This window comes from Notechis scutatus, chromosome 4, assembly GCF_049901735.1.
Source record: "Notechis scutatus isolate UNSWTSFEM ecotype Mainland chromosome 4, rNotScu1.2, whole genome shotgun sequence".
Lineage (NCBI taxonomy): Eukaryota > Metazoa > Chordata > Lepidosauria > Squamata > Elapidae > Notechis > Notechis scutatus.
This window is the reverse complement of record NC_142012.1, coordinates 106,946,372-106,964,555: the sequence shown is the minus strand read 5'-3', so window position 1 is coordinate 106,964,555 and position 18,184 is coordinate 106,946,372. Positions and strand designations below refer to the sequence as shown.

At 34.8% G+C, this 18,184-nt stretch overlaps 1 protein-coding gene across 3 annotated transcripts in view; it reads left to right on the top strand.

Moving 5' to 3' along the window:
• The window catches only part of DOCK1 (dedicator of cytokinesis 1), a 414,443-nt gene that overhangs the window by 371,001 nt on the left and 25,258 nt on the right, over positions 1-18,184 (top strand). For all 3 annotated transcript variants that reach the window (XM_087964320.1, XM_087964319.1, XM_087964318.1), the window contains exons 45-49: positions 576-752; positions 3,711-3,794; positions 12,181-12,318; positions 15,256-15,401; positions 16,559-16,757. In XM_087964320.1, coding sequence (XP_087820446.1) covers positions 576-752; positions 3,711-3,794; positions 12,181-12,318; positions 15,256-15,401; positions 16,559-16,757 — 744 coding nt within the window. The remainder of the gene's footprint in view (positions 1-575; positions 753-3,710; positions 3,795-12,180; positions 12,319-15,255; positions 15,402-16,558; positions 16,758-18,184) is intronic.

Here is an 18,184-nt window from a genome sequence, read left to right as displayed (position 1 = left end):
TGTGTTTTTAATGAAAAAACTTTGCGACAGGAAATACATGCTAGAGATTAACAATTTTTTATTATCTTTCAGTCCTCTTCATCCTGCATCTTTTTAGTTTCAAAAAGAGTCTACCCTGTGACACAATGCATGATAGTAAAAGGTGACAGCAGTTTGTCCATTGAATGTACAAAGAGCTGCCATGCAGCTTTTGATGTGTTCAGTTTCTGCTTTACTATTTGTGAGGGATAGTTGATCTAAACCAGGGCTGTCAAACTCGTGGGCCACGGGCCGGATCCGTCATGCACTGTCCATACTCTTTACCGGTTTAGTGAAGGGAGAAAAAAGCCCCGATATGTCACGTGATGCTGCGAGTTTGACACCCCTGATCTAAACAAATGCACTTTTTGCTCATTATCAAGTTGTTGTATTTATCTGTCCAAATTTTTGAGCATGAGCATCATTATTCAATGTTTTGTTTTAAAATTACATTAATTTTTTTTCAGGGACAACAATCTCTTGTTTTCAGTTAATATTTGAATTCAAACTACTACAGCTCTTGTAATCATGTTTTTGTTACACCTTTGTTTTCTCAGATTGAAATCAGTCCCCTTGAAAATGCAATTGAAACGATGCAGTTAACAAACGATAAAATTAACAATATGGTTCAGCAACATTTGAATGATCCAAATCTACCTATTAACCCTCTCTCTATGCTGCTAAATGGCATTGTGGACCCTGCAGTCATGGGAGGCTTCACCAATTATGAAAAGGTTTGGTTGGTTTTTGTTCTCTCAGTAGTGATACCGTAGAGATGAAAAATAAAGAGCTTAATGGCAATGACAATGTAACGACTTACTGAATAAGCGACTAATACAGGGATCCCCAACCTTTTCGACGCCGCGGCCCGGTTCCGGCGTCAGCTGGGCGCCGCCATCTTTTTTTGACGAAAAATCACTTCGGTGGCGTCACGGAAGTGATTTTTTCGTCAAAAATCAGGCGTAGCGCGGGTGAGCTTTTTCGGGTAGAAATGGCTTTCTACCGGAAAAGCTCACCAACGCTGGCGCCGCCATCTTTTGATGAAAAATTGCTTTTTTACCAAAAAGATGGCGGCGCCCAGCAACCAGCTGCCCGGTAAGGCTTGTTCCAGCGGCCCGGTACGGTCCGCGGACCGGCGGTTGGGGACCCCTGGACTAATAAACTGATTAGTAGCCATTACTAGCAGAATGTATTTCATATTAAAAATGGATAATCATTTGCTAATATAAGTACTTTTAAAATGTTTTTTGTAGTAGTTCAGGCAAGACAGAGAGTCACTGAAACTGGAAACTAAGGTGAACCATTTCTTGTTTGATGAATAAGTAATGAGGATTAGTAGACAGAAGAGAAAATCAAGGAAGAATTTATGAGGTCTTGTTTCTTTGTCCTCTTCTCCCCTCTAAATTATTAGACAACCTGAAGAATTAAATCTGATTTGAAAGTCATATTAATCTACCACTGGGCCATTTGGCATCTGGGGTAAGGCTTTAAGGAGGGCCCTTCAGCCACATTTTTACAATGGCTTAATCCAGACATCACGTGAATCTTCTAAAAGTCAATAGTGGGCTGAGGGAGCAGCAATTTAACCCCAAATTGTGACTCAGTTGGCAGGTTTGTAATTATCAGTTTATAGTTGTGATTTAGATTGCCGCCTATGTTGAAGAAATCTCAAAACCCATGCATCTGTGTGGTAGTATACGATTCTGTAAAATAAACAGCAGACAGTACACTTCTGGTTCAGGGCCTCATTATATAAAGCAGGACTGAAGAAATTAGATATAGATTCTGCATTATTACAGTGATCATGTGCTGCTAGATACAAGAGTAGAATGCTGTGAATGGCTAATAAGGTAAGCCAATAAAAGCACCTCTTCTGACTCAGGTGTGCTTGTCCTAAAGGGAGACCAAGGACCCTTAGGTGACTGTTGTTGGATTTTAACCACCATGTGTAGGTTTTTGTTACCCCTAATGGGGCAGGGAATGAATCAGCTTGCTAGACCAAGGCTTATATTCCCTAATTAGAATAATGTATTAATACTGAAAGGGCTTAAATTGACCACAAATTTGGCAGCAATGATTATTAATTATTGATAAGTAGACAAAATTATGTTATTTTTACCATAATTTGAAATTTATTTTATTTAATTAGGTTTCCTCAAATGGCCTGTAGTAATAATCTGTGCAGGTATAATTCTGTGACTTTTTAACATACACATTGCATCATTTAGTGGCTCAGAATCATAGCATTTGGCACCGTTCTAGTAAGAAACTCACTACTAAATATAACTCAAGATGAAGCAAGGTTGTATAAATGCAACATGGTGCATGTTAAGGAGCTTTTAAAAGATGGTTGTCATTTATATATTTATTTGTCCTTATTAAAAAAAAGCCCCCATCATTAGCTGTTTTAAATGAAAGAAAGGTCACATTTCACAATGCATGATTCCAATGTTCATTCTCTATGATTGACATTATGACAATCTTTAATGATAATTATATTCGATCCTATGCCTGTTCAGATATTTAGCTCCTTTTGAAATGTTAAAATTCCAGGACTGTATTTTCAATTAGAAATACAATTGAAATACAATTCAATCTATTTCCCCACTATAAAAAGTTTGTTTTTTTCCAAAAAACATTTTAGAACTACTCTTAATTTTTTATTAAAAGGCAGAGTCATTTATGAAGTAATAAACCATCAGTATCTATTAGTCATGATGACAGATAGTACTTCCAAAATGGTTCTGTTTATCATTTTTTTTGGAAAACACAAGTGGGAGATTGCTATTTTCCTCATCTCCTGCTTCATTTCTCATGGTCATCTGTTTTAAACATGAACACTTTAAGTGTCTTATAATTTTTTTATACATGCCAATTAATATTTTTAATATTCAAATTTGAGATAGTTCTTATTTTTCTTTCATAAACTGATAACCTTATTTGCTGATGCAAATAACGATATGATTAATATTTTATTATTTAGTGCCTTTATGCCAAATATAAAATTATACTTGGTATAAAGGTTATACTGGGGGTATCATGGCTCAGCGGTTAAAGACACTGAGCTTGTCATCTGGAGAGTTGACAGTCTAGGTTTGAGTCTCAAGCTCCACACAATGGGGTGAGCTTCTGTTATTTGCCCCAGCTCCTGCCCATGTAGCAATTCAAAAGCATGCAAATGCAAATAGATTAATAGGTAACACTTCCATGGGAAGATAACAGCCATCCATGTGCCTTTGGTGTATAGCCATGCTGGCCACATGACCATGAAAATTGTCTGGCTCCCTCAGCCAAGAAACGGAGATGAGCTCTAGAGTCAGACATGATTGACATGGAAACCTTTAGCTTTACTGTTATACCAATATTTATTTATTTTAATATGTCACTATTAAAATAGAAATATTGTTCCCCAAAAGGCAATGTTAATAGTGGCCGTAATAGAGGAAGAGATAGCTGAGATAAAACAAGCTCTCACATAGCCATCATTGGTCTTCCTTCCAAGTCCCCCATGGCTCAGTTGGTGGTAATGGCCCTTAAGGAAATGAGGAGAAGAGCACGTGAAGTAGGCATCTACTTTCCTCCTTCTCAGAAAGATTTTCCTCAGAACTATTGTTAACATTAATGTTTATTATTATTACTCATTGTATAAATGCTATTGTATTAAATAACTGCTGGCTTTTTTCCCCCATTAGGCTTTCTTTAATGAGAAATACATATATGAACACCCAGAAGATCATGAAAAAATTGAAAAGCTAAAAGATCTAATTGCATGGCAGGTAAATCAGATTGACAAGGAATCAAATATCTTTTTCAAATAGTTTATTGACACTTTTGACAAAAATGAGGCATGAAAGAATTCACTTTAGTGCATATGTTTATTGTCTGGGCTGATTTATTCCATTAGTGATGAAAAGGAATATAGAGATATAAGTTAGATTTCCAAGGTGTAAATTATCATATTGGGATCACAGAAATCTTAATTATAAACATTTTATGACAAAGTTGTGCTAAAGTACAAAATATGGAAGATATAATTAATAAATAAAAGAGCAGTTTTCCCCAACTTGCTGCCCTTATAATGAGTTATATTTTAATTTCTAAAATCTCACAATAAGTTTGGAATTTATATGTTTTCTGAGTTTATTATGAGAGCTAATCCAATATATCTTGTGGGCACCAAGTTATGGAACCAAAAAAGGAAAAATCTTAAAAATAAGAAACTAGAATTAATAGATGGTGTTCTCTAAAGTAGCTAAAAGTAAGAAAACAGGTGTATATTTCAGGTTTTATCACTGCTTTATGCATCATAAAATAGCCTGCCTGTGGCTTCAGAGAATATTGAATATGCTTAAACTTCACTGAGCTTTTTAAATGATTTTTCTAAACCAGGTTTAGTAACTTTCTGGGGATTATCAATTACATGGTTCTCCTATATATTCTTGTATTTAGCCATGAGTTTCGACTAGAAATTACTTAATTAGAAAATTAATTACAAATACTGTTGACAGCAGGTTACTATAAATTAAAACAGAATAAGAAAAGGAAAGAAGTCCACTGAAGGGGAAAAGTGATCTCAGATGTGAAGTTTGCTGTTATAAATTAGAAGAAATACGAAGTTGATGTTGCAGAAAAAAGTAACATTGATGAAGGGGAAAAAATAAAACCTTCCAATGACTAAATCATTAGTGGATATCTGTAATTCAAAAATATCTATTAAATATAAATATATGTCATTATAGTGATTTATGTGATGTGCAGATGATGCTCAATTTCATTATGCAAATGATAGAAATGATGTAAATTGCCACAGAAATTTGCTCCGTTGCATAAAAAATCCATTACATTGAGATCCACTAAAAGGAAATGATGTAAATTGCCACAGAAATTTGCTCCGTTGCATAAAAAATCCATTACATTGAGATCCACGACTAAAATGAAGTTTCACTGTACTTATTATTTTGTTTATTTCTTATTCGAGGAATTTAAAAGGAGGATTTAAGTTTATTAACAGTGCCATATTAATTCACATATGTGAGTTTACTCAGCTGTGTTCATGTCTTAATAATTATATATTGAATTGCCACTAAAATTAAATTTTCATCAATGATTAAAAGAAGATAAAAGTACAAGAACAGGGAGTTAATATCTACATGGCTTATGGCATGTCTCTGTCTGAAATCAACTAGGATATATTTGCAGCAATTGAAAGCTCATAACAGAAAAAGTCAAAGGATTGAACCAGTGATGCCAAATTTCAATTGATGAGAAAGCACAAGGGCTTATCTATTCAAAGAAAAATGGCTTGCAGACAGTGGAGGTGATCCTCCATTATGAAGACACAGAAATAGAGGAACAAGAGCTGTGGAGGTGTCTAGTGACCAAAATCAAAAACATAGAGGATAGTTTGCACCACTGAAACTCAGAAATTGTTTTCAGATCATTGCAAATATCAGATATTCCACATTTTTAAGGGAAGATACAGCAGAATATGGGACTATTATTATTATTAATATAAAATAATAATAATAAAATAATAACATAATAATCCAAATAATAATATCCAAAAGGTCATGGGAACATAAAGTGGAAAAGTTGTCGAGAATGAGATGGTGAAGATCTTGTGGGACTTTCAAATACAGATAGATCGCCGTTTGGAACACAACACATCAGATATTACCATTGTCAAGGCCAAAGTATAAAATTCATTGATATCGCTGTACCAGGAGATGCCAGAGTCGAAGAAAAAGAACTGAAAAAAAATCACAAAATATCGTGACCTGGCCATCGAAACTACACTTTTATGGATGAAACATGTACCAGTGATACCCATTGTCATCGGGGCACTTGGTACCATGTCCAAGAATTCTACAAAACAATATCAAGAAATAGCAGCTTTCTGCAATAACACCAGTGGAACTGCAAAAAACTGCGCTACTCAGAACATCATATATTTTAAGAAGATACTTGGTTGATACCTAGGATGTTGGCAGCAACCTATATCAACCATTAGCACCAGTCACTGGTATTTGTGATACATTTTTAAATGTTCAGTTGACTGAGTTCCATGTTTAATGAATAAAAGAAATAATAATAATCAACAATGCATCTTAAAGACAAATAAAAGAGGGATCCTTGGTGCTGGCTGAGCTTACTTGTTTTCTTGCAGATGTTTCATTCCAGCACTGATGATTTTACCTAGATAGGGTAATGAAAAGTCTGCAAGAAGACAGGCAAGCTCAGAGAGCACCTCATTTCAACCTGAGCTACAAATATTCTCCTTTATTGGTATCAAGAGAAGAGTTATAGAATTTGGCAACTCATTAGTGTAATGAATTAAAACAATCCTATAGCAACTGTGCCTATCAGCTTGTGAAGTACTGTATGCTTATCTGCAACGTTATGTCAGAATAATTTTAAAAGTCCAGTGATGATTATGCTCTATTGGTGATACATGTAAGGAAAGGGATACTAAAATGAATTACAACTCTGTCGCCATAGACTTTGAAACTCTAAGAATGGGTTTAAACTAAAGACCTTGTTATTCTTCTCCAACTGTCTACTCCAGTGTTTTTAAAATTTTCTGTAATTATGGACAACTATATAAACATTTAGAGAATGTAAACACTATCCAGTTAAACAAACTCTGCTTACAATTTTGTCTTTGACATGAATTATCAATTTTTAAGTGAATAAAATCATAATTATACATGTAATCCCCTGGCTACGAGCGTTCCCATAGCGAACATTTGAAGTTACGTGATAAGCGCTCCCTGGCATTTACAAACAAATCCTGAAACTATGAATCTTGCAGAACCATGGCAGTTGTTCACCCTTACAAAAAAAAACCACAGAAGCTCTGCAATATTCGTCCTGCACATTGCTGGCCGAAATAGAGCTTTAGAGGGGCAGATCCCCTCAGAAGCTCCATTTGGGCATCCAGAGATCTTGCCTGGCACATTGTCACTGAAATGGAGCTTCTGAGGGGTGGATCCATTTTTCCATGGTCAAGTGGCCAGCAAGCACGACGATCTGCCAAGACACACGGAATGCTGTTACCTTCTCACCAAAGTGGTACCTAGTTATCTACTTGCTTTCAAACTGCTAGGTGGGCAGGAGTTGGGGCAAGTAACAGGAGCTCACCTTATTGCACAGGGCCTGGGTCTGAAACCTAGGCTGTCAGCTTTTTGGTTGACAAGTTCAGTGTCTTTAACCACTGAGCAATCACCTTAAAACAATGTAGTCAAAGATATATTGTGGCTTTCATAAAAGTGAATTTTAATAAGTTCAGAACAATGATTAGTAGGAGCCAAGAAAGAGTAAAAGGGAATGGAACTCAAGAAAGAGGAGAGTTCTTAAATGAGGAAGATACTAAAATCCTAATTGCAAAGAATTCCATCAAGGAAAAAAATTGAAGACAGCAAAAGAATCCAACACACACACACACAAATCTTATAGAAGACCTGCAATTTAAAAAAGGACACATGCAGAAAAGAAGGGTCAGACAGGTGGTCAGTCAGACAACTGATCAGCTGATATGAGTAAATTTAAAATAAAGAGCTGAAGTTAGTAAAGGATGCTAAAAATAACCAAAAAGGGTTTTTTTCCCCCCAGTTTTATGAAAGCAAATAAAGATGAAAAATGTGAATACCAGATGCTCAAGACAAACTGCTAATAGGTAACACAAAAACAGCAGAGCTAATCCTCCTAATATACTGTATTTAAATTCATTCTATGTCCAAAAACAGTCTTCAAAAACAGACTGTATGTTCCACCAAGAAATTATGACATAGCAGGTGAAACTTAAGATTGAGAGAAACTTTTTTGAAAGAAAGATTGAAAGAATACCTCTTTTCTTTGAATGTTCAACTCTCCAACTCTAGGGACCGAAGGAACTAACAGTTGAGCTCAATATATTTCGTTTGAAAAAATCCTAGAATACTGAAATTCCAGGTGATTGGCAAATGTTCTATCTTCAAAAAGTGGAGAAAGGAACATCCAGCAAATCTTTATGGTCAGTCTGACATTTATCCCTAGGAAGATTCTAAAGCAAATTCTTTAGAATAGAATAGAATAGAATAGAATAGAATAGAATAGAATAGAATAGAATAGAATAGAATAGAATAGAATAGAATAGAATAGAATAGAATTCTTTATTGGCCAAGTGTGATTGGACACATAAGGAATTTGTTTTGTGCAAATGCTCTCAGTATACATAAAAAAAGATACATTCATCAAGAGTCAAGAATCATAAGGTACAACACTTAATAATAGTCATAGGATACAATAAGCAATCAAATCATACTAGGAAACAGTCAATATAAATTGTAAGGATACAAGCAACAAAGTTACAGTCATACAGTCACAAGTGGGAGGGAATGGGTGATAGGAGTGATGAGGAGTTTGATAGCAATAGAAGTGCAGACTTTGTAAATAGTTGGACAGTGTTGAGGGAATTATTTGTTTAGCAGAGTGATGGCGTTTGGGAAAAAACTGTTCTTGTGTCTAGTTGTTCTGGTGTGCAGTGCTCTATAGCATTGTTTTGAGGGAAGGAGTTGAAACAGTTTATGTCCAGGATGTGAGGGGTCTGTAAATATTTTCACAGCCCTCTTTTTGACTCATGCAGTATACAGGTCCTCAATTGAAGGCAGGTTGGTAGTAATTGTTTTTCCTGCAGTCCTAATTATCCTCTGAACTCTCTGTCTGTCCTGTTGGGTTGCAGAACCAAACCAGACAGTTATAGAGGTGCAGATGACAGACTCAATAATTCCTCTGTAGAACTGAATCAGCAGCTCCTTGGGCAGTTTGATTCTTTACAGACCAGTCTTCTCTCACAATTCGATTGAGTAATAGCCTTAATAGATTATGGATAAACTGTTAAGCATGTAATTTGAATTCAATATTTTTGACATGCTGATGCTACAGTCTGGATGTAATTAAGTGCTGTTATTAATTATTGATTCCTCATTGGAGTGCCTGCTGGATTTGTCTGAGACCCATGACTCTTCTATATTTTCATTAATGACCGAAATGAAAAGGTAGTGAAATTGTTTATGATATTTGCAGATTATATGTAATTGACTGGGATACCTAATATTCTAGAAAGCCTACATAACATTCAAAAATATGTTGCAGAAAAGGGCAGTAAAGTCAGTTTATTATGTATGTAAATATTGTTATTTATTTTGTAAATAGCTCACTAGACGAAAAGAACTTGAAATATTCTCTATGAGTTGGTTTCAAATTTTAAAGGGGATTGAAAATTCATAGCATTTGACATATCCTGTTAGTTCTTCAGAACTATTTGGAGTGCCTCTTTAAATAAATTATTTTTAACTTAAAAACACAATTCAAAATAGGATACAAAAGCAGCATACAAAAGCAGCCTTCCAATACCACAAATTCTGTTATGGTTGGTGATAGAGCTATGAGGAAATGGACACACCCTTCCCAAGATAGCACCATGCAGTATTCCTTTCAACCATCTCCATCCAGTTTTCTGAAAGCAGCGGAATTCTGACTTTCATTTTTATCACTGCATGCAGGGAGTCACTTGCCACACCCAGTGGCCATTCCACCCAATGATTTATAGCTTTTTATAGCCATCCAAGCCATTGCTGTGGCAATACATCAATAATGAAGACAAGCTCTATATCATAACAGCAAGGCTGGCTGATGCTATAAAATGCTATAAATTGCTATAAATTACAAGAATGGAAAAGGCTTATAGGAAAAGGAGTAGAAAAGATGGTAATGTATCAACTATCACCTTCACAGGGTGAAGGTCCATTGCAAGAAACTGCATTTATGCATCAAGAAGCACATCCCTGACAGTAACTTCACTACTGTATTTTGTGAAGAGGAGTCTCTCTTGGTTAAAACTATCTCATTTTCCCCCCAGAATGTAGCAAGGCCCACATAGAACATATTTTGTACAGTTTTGCAAACAGCCAATCCATTGTGTTGCTTCAGGAGTAAATGGATTTGAGGGTGTTTTTTTAAGGCTCTCAGTGTAAAAAGGGGAGCCCAAACATACCTCTACATGTCCTTGATGTATGACCACAATTGAGCCCAAAATTTCTGTTGTTAAGTGAACCATCTGTTAAGTGAGTTTTGCCCCATTTTACATCCTTCCTTGCCACAGTTGTTAAGTCAATCACTGCAGTTGATGTTAGTAACCCAGCTGTTAAGTGAATCTGCCTTCCCCGTTGACTTTGCTTATAGGTCGCAAAAGGGGATCACATGACCTTGAGACACAGCAACGGTCACAAATATGAACCAACTGCCAAGCACCTGAATTTTGATCACATGATTATGGGGATGCTGCAAAGGTCGTAAATGTGAAAAACTGTCATAAATCACATTTTTCAGTGCCATTGTAAGTTCAGATGGTTATTAAATGAACCATTGTGTTTGGGGAGCTGGGTCAGAACATGTGTCGAGGACTGCCTGTAATGAAAGAAGCAAAGCTTTGACTAAGGACTAGAAAGGGATTCAATAGGACCAAATGGTAATAAGAGCACATAGATTAATTATAAAATAAGGGAAGAAATCTCTGAGTTTTTTTTCTCTTGGGCCTTGCAGAGCAAGAATGGTGTTACTGAGTCTAGTAAGTTGGCTCTTTGGTTCTGAGCACCTTGGGATCATATTTAGAATATATGGTGATTTGGGAAGGGACATAATTAAGAAGCTATGGAGTAATTATTTTATGAGTCCACTGATCACTTTTAACATAATTTTTTTAATATACAGAATTATTTCTATCATATTTTACTACAATAACTAAAATCCATCAGCAAACATATTTTTGAAGACTTTTTTTTTCTACTTGTTATTCATTTACTGAAAAATAAAACATTATGTGCTAAACCAAGGGAGAAGTCTTCTTTTTATTCTTTAGCTGCCTAATAAAATGGGAGAAGGAACAAGTAGAAGAAGAATAATTATAATTATGCTACCTTATATTTAAGTTCCATAGCATAGTGAAATAGGTTATAATTAATGTTTGATTATAAGGAAGTAGGTCTACTTCAAGCAGCAGAAGAGTGATTTAAAAAAAAATTATGATACCAGATACTATAATATGTAAATATTATACTTCCTCGAGCCTTTTTCATGGAAAGTCAAATGAATTGGTAATTGCATTCTACTTCAAATCAGATTCCAAATTGCATTCTGTAAGATTTCTTGAATACATTAAGTGCAGTTTGCTTGTTTTCTTCTCTTCCTTAATAATAAAATCTGCTAATTTAAGTGGATATTTAGGGATGGTAGGAAAAATTGTTTTAATCAGTATTAGGGTTTAATTATGAATGATTAAGAAAAAAAGCCTCTTAGCCTGATTACTGTGAAGAATACTAAACACTGAAAACATGTATCTCATTTTATTATTACCCTATTAAGTTTGAAAGAGAGGGAGGAAGAGAGGGAGGGAGGAAGGAAACAACAAACAGGAAGGTTTGTAGCTATGGGAATAAAGTGTTTTTCTTAAAATACTTTAAAGGTCAGCCCTATCTCCATATTGTGAGATAATTATCTTAACATGGATATTTTATGACAATAGCCTCCATGTAGTTATTTTTAGTCATAAAATATAATTAATTTTTCTGATTTAATTTTTTTTAAAACCATTTTCTAGATATGCATGTTCAGCAGTGAGCAAAATGATTTATAAACACAAGCACACAAAATTTAGATAAATTCATGTAAAATATTTTAGTAGTCATAATTAGTTCTGTTTAGCCAAAAGCATATGTTTTTTTAATGTTTTTGTTTCTTGAAATATTGTGGTTCGCACTGTCATAATGTAACATGAGACTCATCATCCATTATCCTTCTAAACATATGCCTTGGTTTTCTTAAAAACATAAATATGTATTTATATTGATGAAATTATATATATAAAAACTTGGGTAATAGAAAAACTGCACATGACATATATATGATATAAATATGAGTTTTTTGGAATAACAGTAACCACAACTATTGTATAATTGTCATTTCCTTACAATGAACAGTGACATTTTGCATAGATTAGCACCATTCTTACAGATATTTTTATGCTGGCAATTCTTATGCATATAGCTGAGGTGAAATTCTCATTGTGTTCCTATTTCATTTCAAAGTTGATCAGAAAATGAAATAAAATGTAATTGTCCATTACAGATCCCTTTCCTGACAGAAGGTATCCGAATTCATGGGAATAAAGTCACAGAAGCACTAAGGCCATTTCATGAGAGGATGGAAGCTTGTTTTAAACAACTGAAAGAAAAAGTTGAAAAACAATATGGAATCAGAAGTCTTGTGAGTAGCTCTTTAAATATGCTATCTTTAAACACTTTTCAGCTTAAAAGTGAAGTGATGGAAAGCTAATCCTTCTGCTCCTCCTCACGAAATATCACAACCTGGCCATTGAAACTATGCGATTACGGATGAAACATGTAACAGTAATACCTATTGTCATCGGGGCACTTGGTACCATGTCCAAGAATTTTGCAGAATACATCAAGAAGTTGCAGGCTCCTGCTGTAGCGCCAGCAGAGCTGCAAAAGACTACGCTACTTGGAACAACCTACATTTTAAGAAGATACTTGGTTGATACCTAGGATCATGGCAGCAACCCACATCAACCATCAGTGCCAGTCAATGGTATTTGTGATACATTTTTAAATGTTCACCTGAACTGCGTCCTTTACAATGATTTTTATCCTGATGTTTGTGAGTCTAGAGGGCACCACTGCCATACTCAATGAGATAAAGCCAGGGATCTCCGAGATAGGAATATTGATCTTATTGAATCCCTCTCACAAGATCAATATTGCTACTAGAGCAAAAAAGATAAAAAAATATAAACCATGGGTGAGGTTCTGATATCTCTGGCAATCAAAGGAAATTCCCTCCCCCAAGAAACACAATACTACCTGAATAGAATAGAATAGAATAGAATAGAATAGAATAGAATAGAATAGAATAGAATAGAATAGAAATAACATTATTTGTGTCTGATTTTTTAAAAAAGAAAAACAGAAACTATTGATATTTTTTCTCCTTTATTTTATAATTGATTATAGCGATTTTCACCTATAGTTCTTACCACATATAAGTATTATAGTTAATCTTTGGTACAAACTTTAATTTTCACTTTGTTTTCTATACAATAATGATCAAATTGGAGTAGCTGATTAGGAGTAGTCGATTCCTTAAAAAGAAGATAAATCAGGCTTGAGTTGTAAGAATGAAAAGAATGTAGGTTAAGAAAATGCTCAATGCTTTCTCAATTCAGTGTTACTTAAATTGTATGATTCACCATAATTACTAAAAAATAACAGCAATAAAACTGATAACAAGAAAAGGGATAAGTCTCCCTTTCTCCCTAAGTCACCCCTTGATATGTTCCATATCCAGTATATAAACTATAAAATTACTACCTAGTGGAGTTCAAGGCAGCTATTTCATAAAGTCCGCTGGAGGCAGATAAATTGCTTTAGTAATTGTCAGTTGGCCATTCCCCGTCTAAATATTTTCCACATGCAAAAGAAATATAGGGACATAAATTCTACTTATACATCACTTATTAACATTGTGGCAAAATTAATGACCTTATTTATACCAAGATGGTATCCTATCCTATCACTGTTGTGTTAATCACAGCAAAGATCTTGTTAAAATAGATAATGTTATATCTGTTTTATGAGTACCTTGTGTAGAAGCCATTTCCTATTAATTAATGGTTTGAAGTATTTATCGGTGATAAGCATGGGGTTTTTATTTTTGTCAGAAAAGCACAAGTATTTTGTGTGTATATCATTTATCAAATCTTTAGTATTCAGTACTGTAAAATTTTATGTTAAAAATATTTTATTCCATCTCTGTTTGTTTATAAACAGAAGTAATTGAATCGCAGTACTGGTATTTGTGTTTCTATAACATTTTGGCCCATTTAAGCAATAGTATTTAATAATGGACAGTTAGATCACTATCAAAGAAAATCTCATTCACACAGAAAATCATGGAATCCCTTCTTGATCTAAGAAATTTCCAGTTCTCAGATGAGGAGAGATGAGCTGACGCAGATGCAAAGATCTTCTCTCCAAGTAGAGTGAGAGGGACAAAGAACATATAATTTTTCTGCTGCTTGCCAAGATATTTCTTACATTTCAGACAATAGAATCTCTCCATAGGATGAGATTCCTGATTCTGTCTTTTGCACCAGCTTCTTGGGACTGGTACTTAAAATAAGAGCTGAGCAGGAGCAGTGAGGTTTTCACCAGAGGTGCAACTTTCAGATTCAGTTCACCTCTACTCCCATCTTGTTTTCTATAATACAGGTACCAAGTGACTTAAGGTTTGTAATGATAACTGGTGATAAGGAATGTGTTTGCAGGGAATGGAAAGAAGCTGAGAATAAACACTGAAATAAAAATAATCATAGGGAAATAAGATGAGAGTCTACAACTTAATTATTGCTGGGTAATTAGGGCAGGTTGGTGGTTGTCCTCTTTTCCTTTGAGATTGCAGTCCAACCAAGGAAGTCAAAGTAACAATAAAGGTGGCCAAAAAGTGCTGCTCTTCATCAGCTACTGATAAATGTTTATTATCCTATATATAATCCTGGATATAGCTGGTGATTTACTAATGATCTTGCTAGGGGGAGGGGGTGATTTGCTGAGGAGGGAATGTACCTCCTTAATCTGTGTTACCAGCCTACTCCATGATACAACCAAATAGGACGGGAAAGTGAGGAGGTGGAATCGTCAATAGGAATTCTATCTTGCTGTTGAGTAGGCCAAGCCAAGAAACAGATACCACACAGTCTACTAGAATTTTTTGGGGGGTGGTAGTGGTGGTGGTTAGAGTATATTTAAAGATTATTGAAAGTCTGATAGCATTTCCCTTGACCTTACCTTATGTTAGAGACAATCAAGGCATTGAACTTCTTTCTCATTTCCTCTTTCTTTTTGGGGCTAAATTATTGTTTACTTAACCATTATTGTATTTCTTCTTCATGGTTAGCTCCGTACTCTATGCATACACACCAATGTATATCAGATTTGAGTGTAATTATAATTATAATAACTGTTATTCAAAATACCCTCATGGATGGCCTAGAGCCTTATAAGTGATATCCTTAGGAAGCTCAGATAGTAACAGTCCTCTTAATAATGGTCTTTTCCATTTATTTATTATGTCTTTGTAACAGAAGAAGTTAAATTTTATTTTAATTTCTATTTTGTTTTGTAGCCCTCATCAGTAGATGACCGGCAAGGCAGTCGGCCAAGGTCTATGGTTCGATCGTTCACAATGCCGTCATCCTCAAGGCCACTATCTGTTGCTTCAATTTCTTCCATCTCTTCTGACAGTGCTCCTTCTAGGCCTGGCTCAGATGGGTAAATGCAACTTAATATGTTCTATAGCTCTGTTCTGTGCCCTTTTCTTTGTCTTTTTGAAAATCAAATCTAAGTTATAAGAGGCTATCATGATGTGTAAGATATAAGAGGTCTATTTTGCTAGTTCATTCTGGAGCTATTTGATTTTATTTCATAAAACTTTACAGGAAAATTGAAAATCACTCTTATATCTAGATAGTGAAAAAAATATTTAGCTCAAAGATTCTTATCAGCCTCTTTTTATCTCAAATATTAAATATTAATATTTAAAATTAAAATATTTAAAATTCACCTATTTAATATTAAAACATTAAATGGTTAGGTGAATTTCTTTACTGGTTTTGTTCATTTTGTTTTATCGCTATTTCTGTCTGATGTTGCACACACCATGTCCCATGTCCCTGTCCCATTGCACAGAGGAAGTGGGAGTAATTACCTACATATTGATGGAATGCAAGATTTTGACCCAGACACTTTTTCACTAACTCTTGCCATTGTTCATATAATAACAATAGGCATTCAGCATTACTGTTTTACTTTAGCTTTATAAATAGCTTTTGATATGTTCTTTATCTTGGCATGTAAAAGCACACAGAATTTTTAAAAATGGAACCGGTTATGATACTTGTGCATTTGCAAAAGTATGTTTAAACTGGCTATTCTTTGAGGGAAGCAAACATGTCTATTTGCATTTTAATGCAAATAGATAGCAGAGAAATAATTTTTGGCAGAAAAGTTCGGTTGTGCCTTGTGATTGCTTTCCTTAAAAAGCAGACAATATGAGTATGTCCTGTGGTACTAGCAACTATCAATCACAGTTCCATATAGGTATTATTAGCACGTGATTGTATTCCTTAAGAAAATGTAGACACATTGAACATGTATAAATGATGATTGATGTCATCAACTGCATTTTTACTAAGAATACCTTCCAATGTCCTTTGATTCACAAAATACAATGCTCAATTGTAAACTGTTTTGAAAAATAATCCTAGAGAATTAAAATCTTGGCCTGTATATTTGCATATAGTACGTCTCTGTAAGCAAACATGTTTTTGCATGTTTCCTTGTTTAATTAAAGTAGAATGAATATACTGAAAGAGCTGTGCTTTCACGGTACTAACTGCATTTTAAATAAAAATAATAATTTTGTTTAGGTTTGTGCTTGAGCCCCTTCTGCCAAAGAAGATGCATTCTCGATCACAAGATAAGTTGGATAAAGATGACTCAGATAAAGATAAGAAAGAAAAGAAGAAAGAAAAGAGAAACAGCAAGCACCAAGAAATATTTGAGAAAGAATTGAAATCAACTGATATTTCTCTGCAGCAGTCTGAAGCAGTGATACTTTCAGAAACTGTAATTATAATTTACTCGTACTTTATTTAAAAAAATAACTTGTGCATTTCAGAATTCAATCTGTCAAAATGCTGGAAGGAGGTGGTTATATTCTAAGGATCTGGCATCATCATGAAGGAGTTTATGCCATTTAGGACTGATTTGAATATCTCAGAACTTATAAATCCTTGTGAATGTAACATAGAGAGGAAGCAGAATAATTAGTATATTCACTTGAAGAAGCCTCTTCTCTAGATAATTTGCCAAGTGATCAGATAGTGCATCTCATATGCTGACATTTGGAAAATTATGCAGCTTTATTCCCATATCTATTTTTAATCCTATACTGTGCCATATTAAAGAGAGTTCAAGGAGTGGAGATTAATCAGTATCCAATAAGTTTTTTCAGGCCTACCATAAACTTTACAATGAACATAAATTATATTCAACCTTTAAAGGAGGTATGCTAAGCACAGTCAAAAGAATCTGCAATTATCTCTATCCAGGGGTATGAAATAATATATTTATAAATATATTTATAAAAGAAATTACTGTTACATCTAACTATTGTAAACAATCGTTTTATTTGTTATACATACATTTGTTTCTACTGTTCAGAAAAATCAGCACAGAATCTTTAAAAACACCGATCTGGAAAACTGCTGTGCTTCTTTGTGGCACAGTAGCAGTGGTGGGATTCAAATTTTTTTACTACTGGTTCTGTGGGCATGGCTTGGTGGGCGTGGCAGGGGAAGGATACTACAAAATCTCCATTCCCACCCCAAGGATGCTGTAAAATCTCCATTCCCCATCCACTGCTGGAGGAAGGTTACTCCAAAATCCCATTCCCTCCCCACGCCACTAACCTGCTTTTCAGCTCCATTCTCCTGTGCAGGGCAACAAAAGACCCAGCCGGTCAGCTGGGACTCATGGGGGTGGGGCCAGTCAAAGGTGATATTTGCCGGTTCTCCGAACTACTCAAAATTTCTGCTAGCAGTTCTCCAAAACTGGTCAGAACCTGCTGAATACCACCTCTGCACAGTAGATATATTTTACATTAATGGGCTTACAATTTATCATGAGATTTGGAAGTTAGTGAGTAATGAATAGTAAGGACAGTACAACAGAATAACAGAGTTGGAAGGGAGCCTTTACTGTATCTTCCTAATCCATGCTCTCTGATCATTAGGTGAGGACCTTGTCAAATCTGGACTGGATGGCAGTGAGGAAGAGGGATCCATTTTATTGTCCAAAAAACTAGGGGGAAATCTATCCTAGTATTTTTTGAAAAAGGGCACACCAAGATCCTTTTATTAATGCTATTTTATTAATTTGACTAATGCCTTGAGACAAAAGCTTTTTTTCTTATCATTATGATTTTATGATGTACACACTGGAACACACTTATCACAATGTTGACAGCTCATACATTCACATTTTCTCTCTTA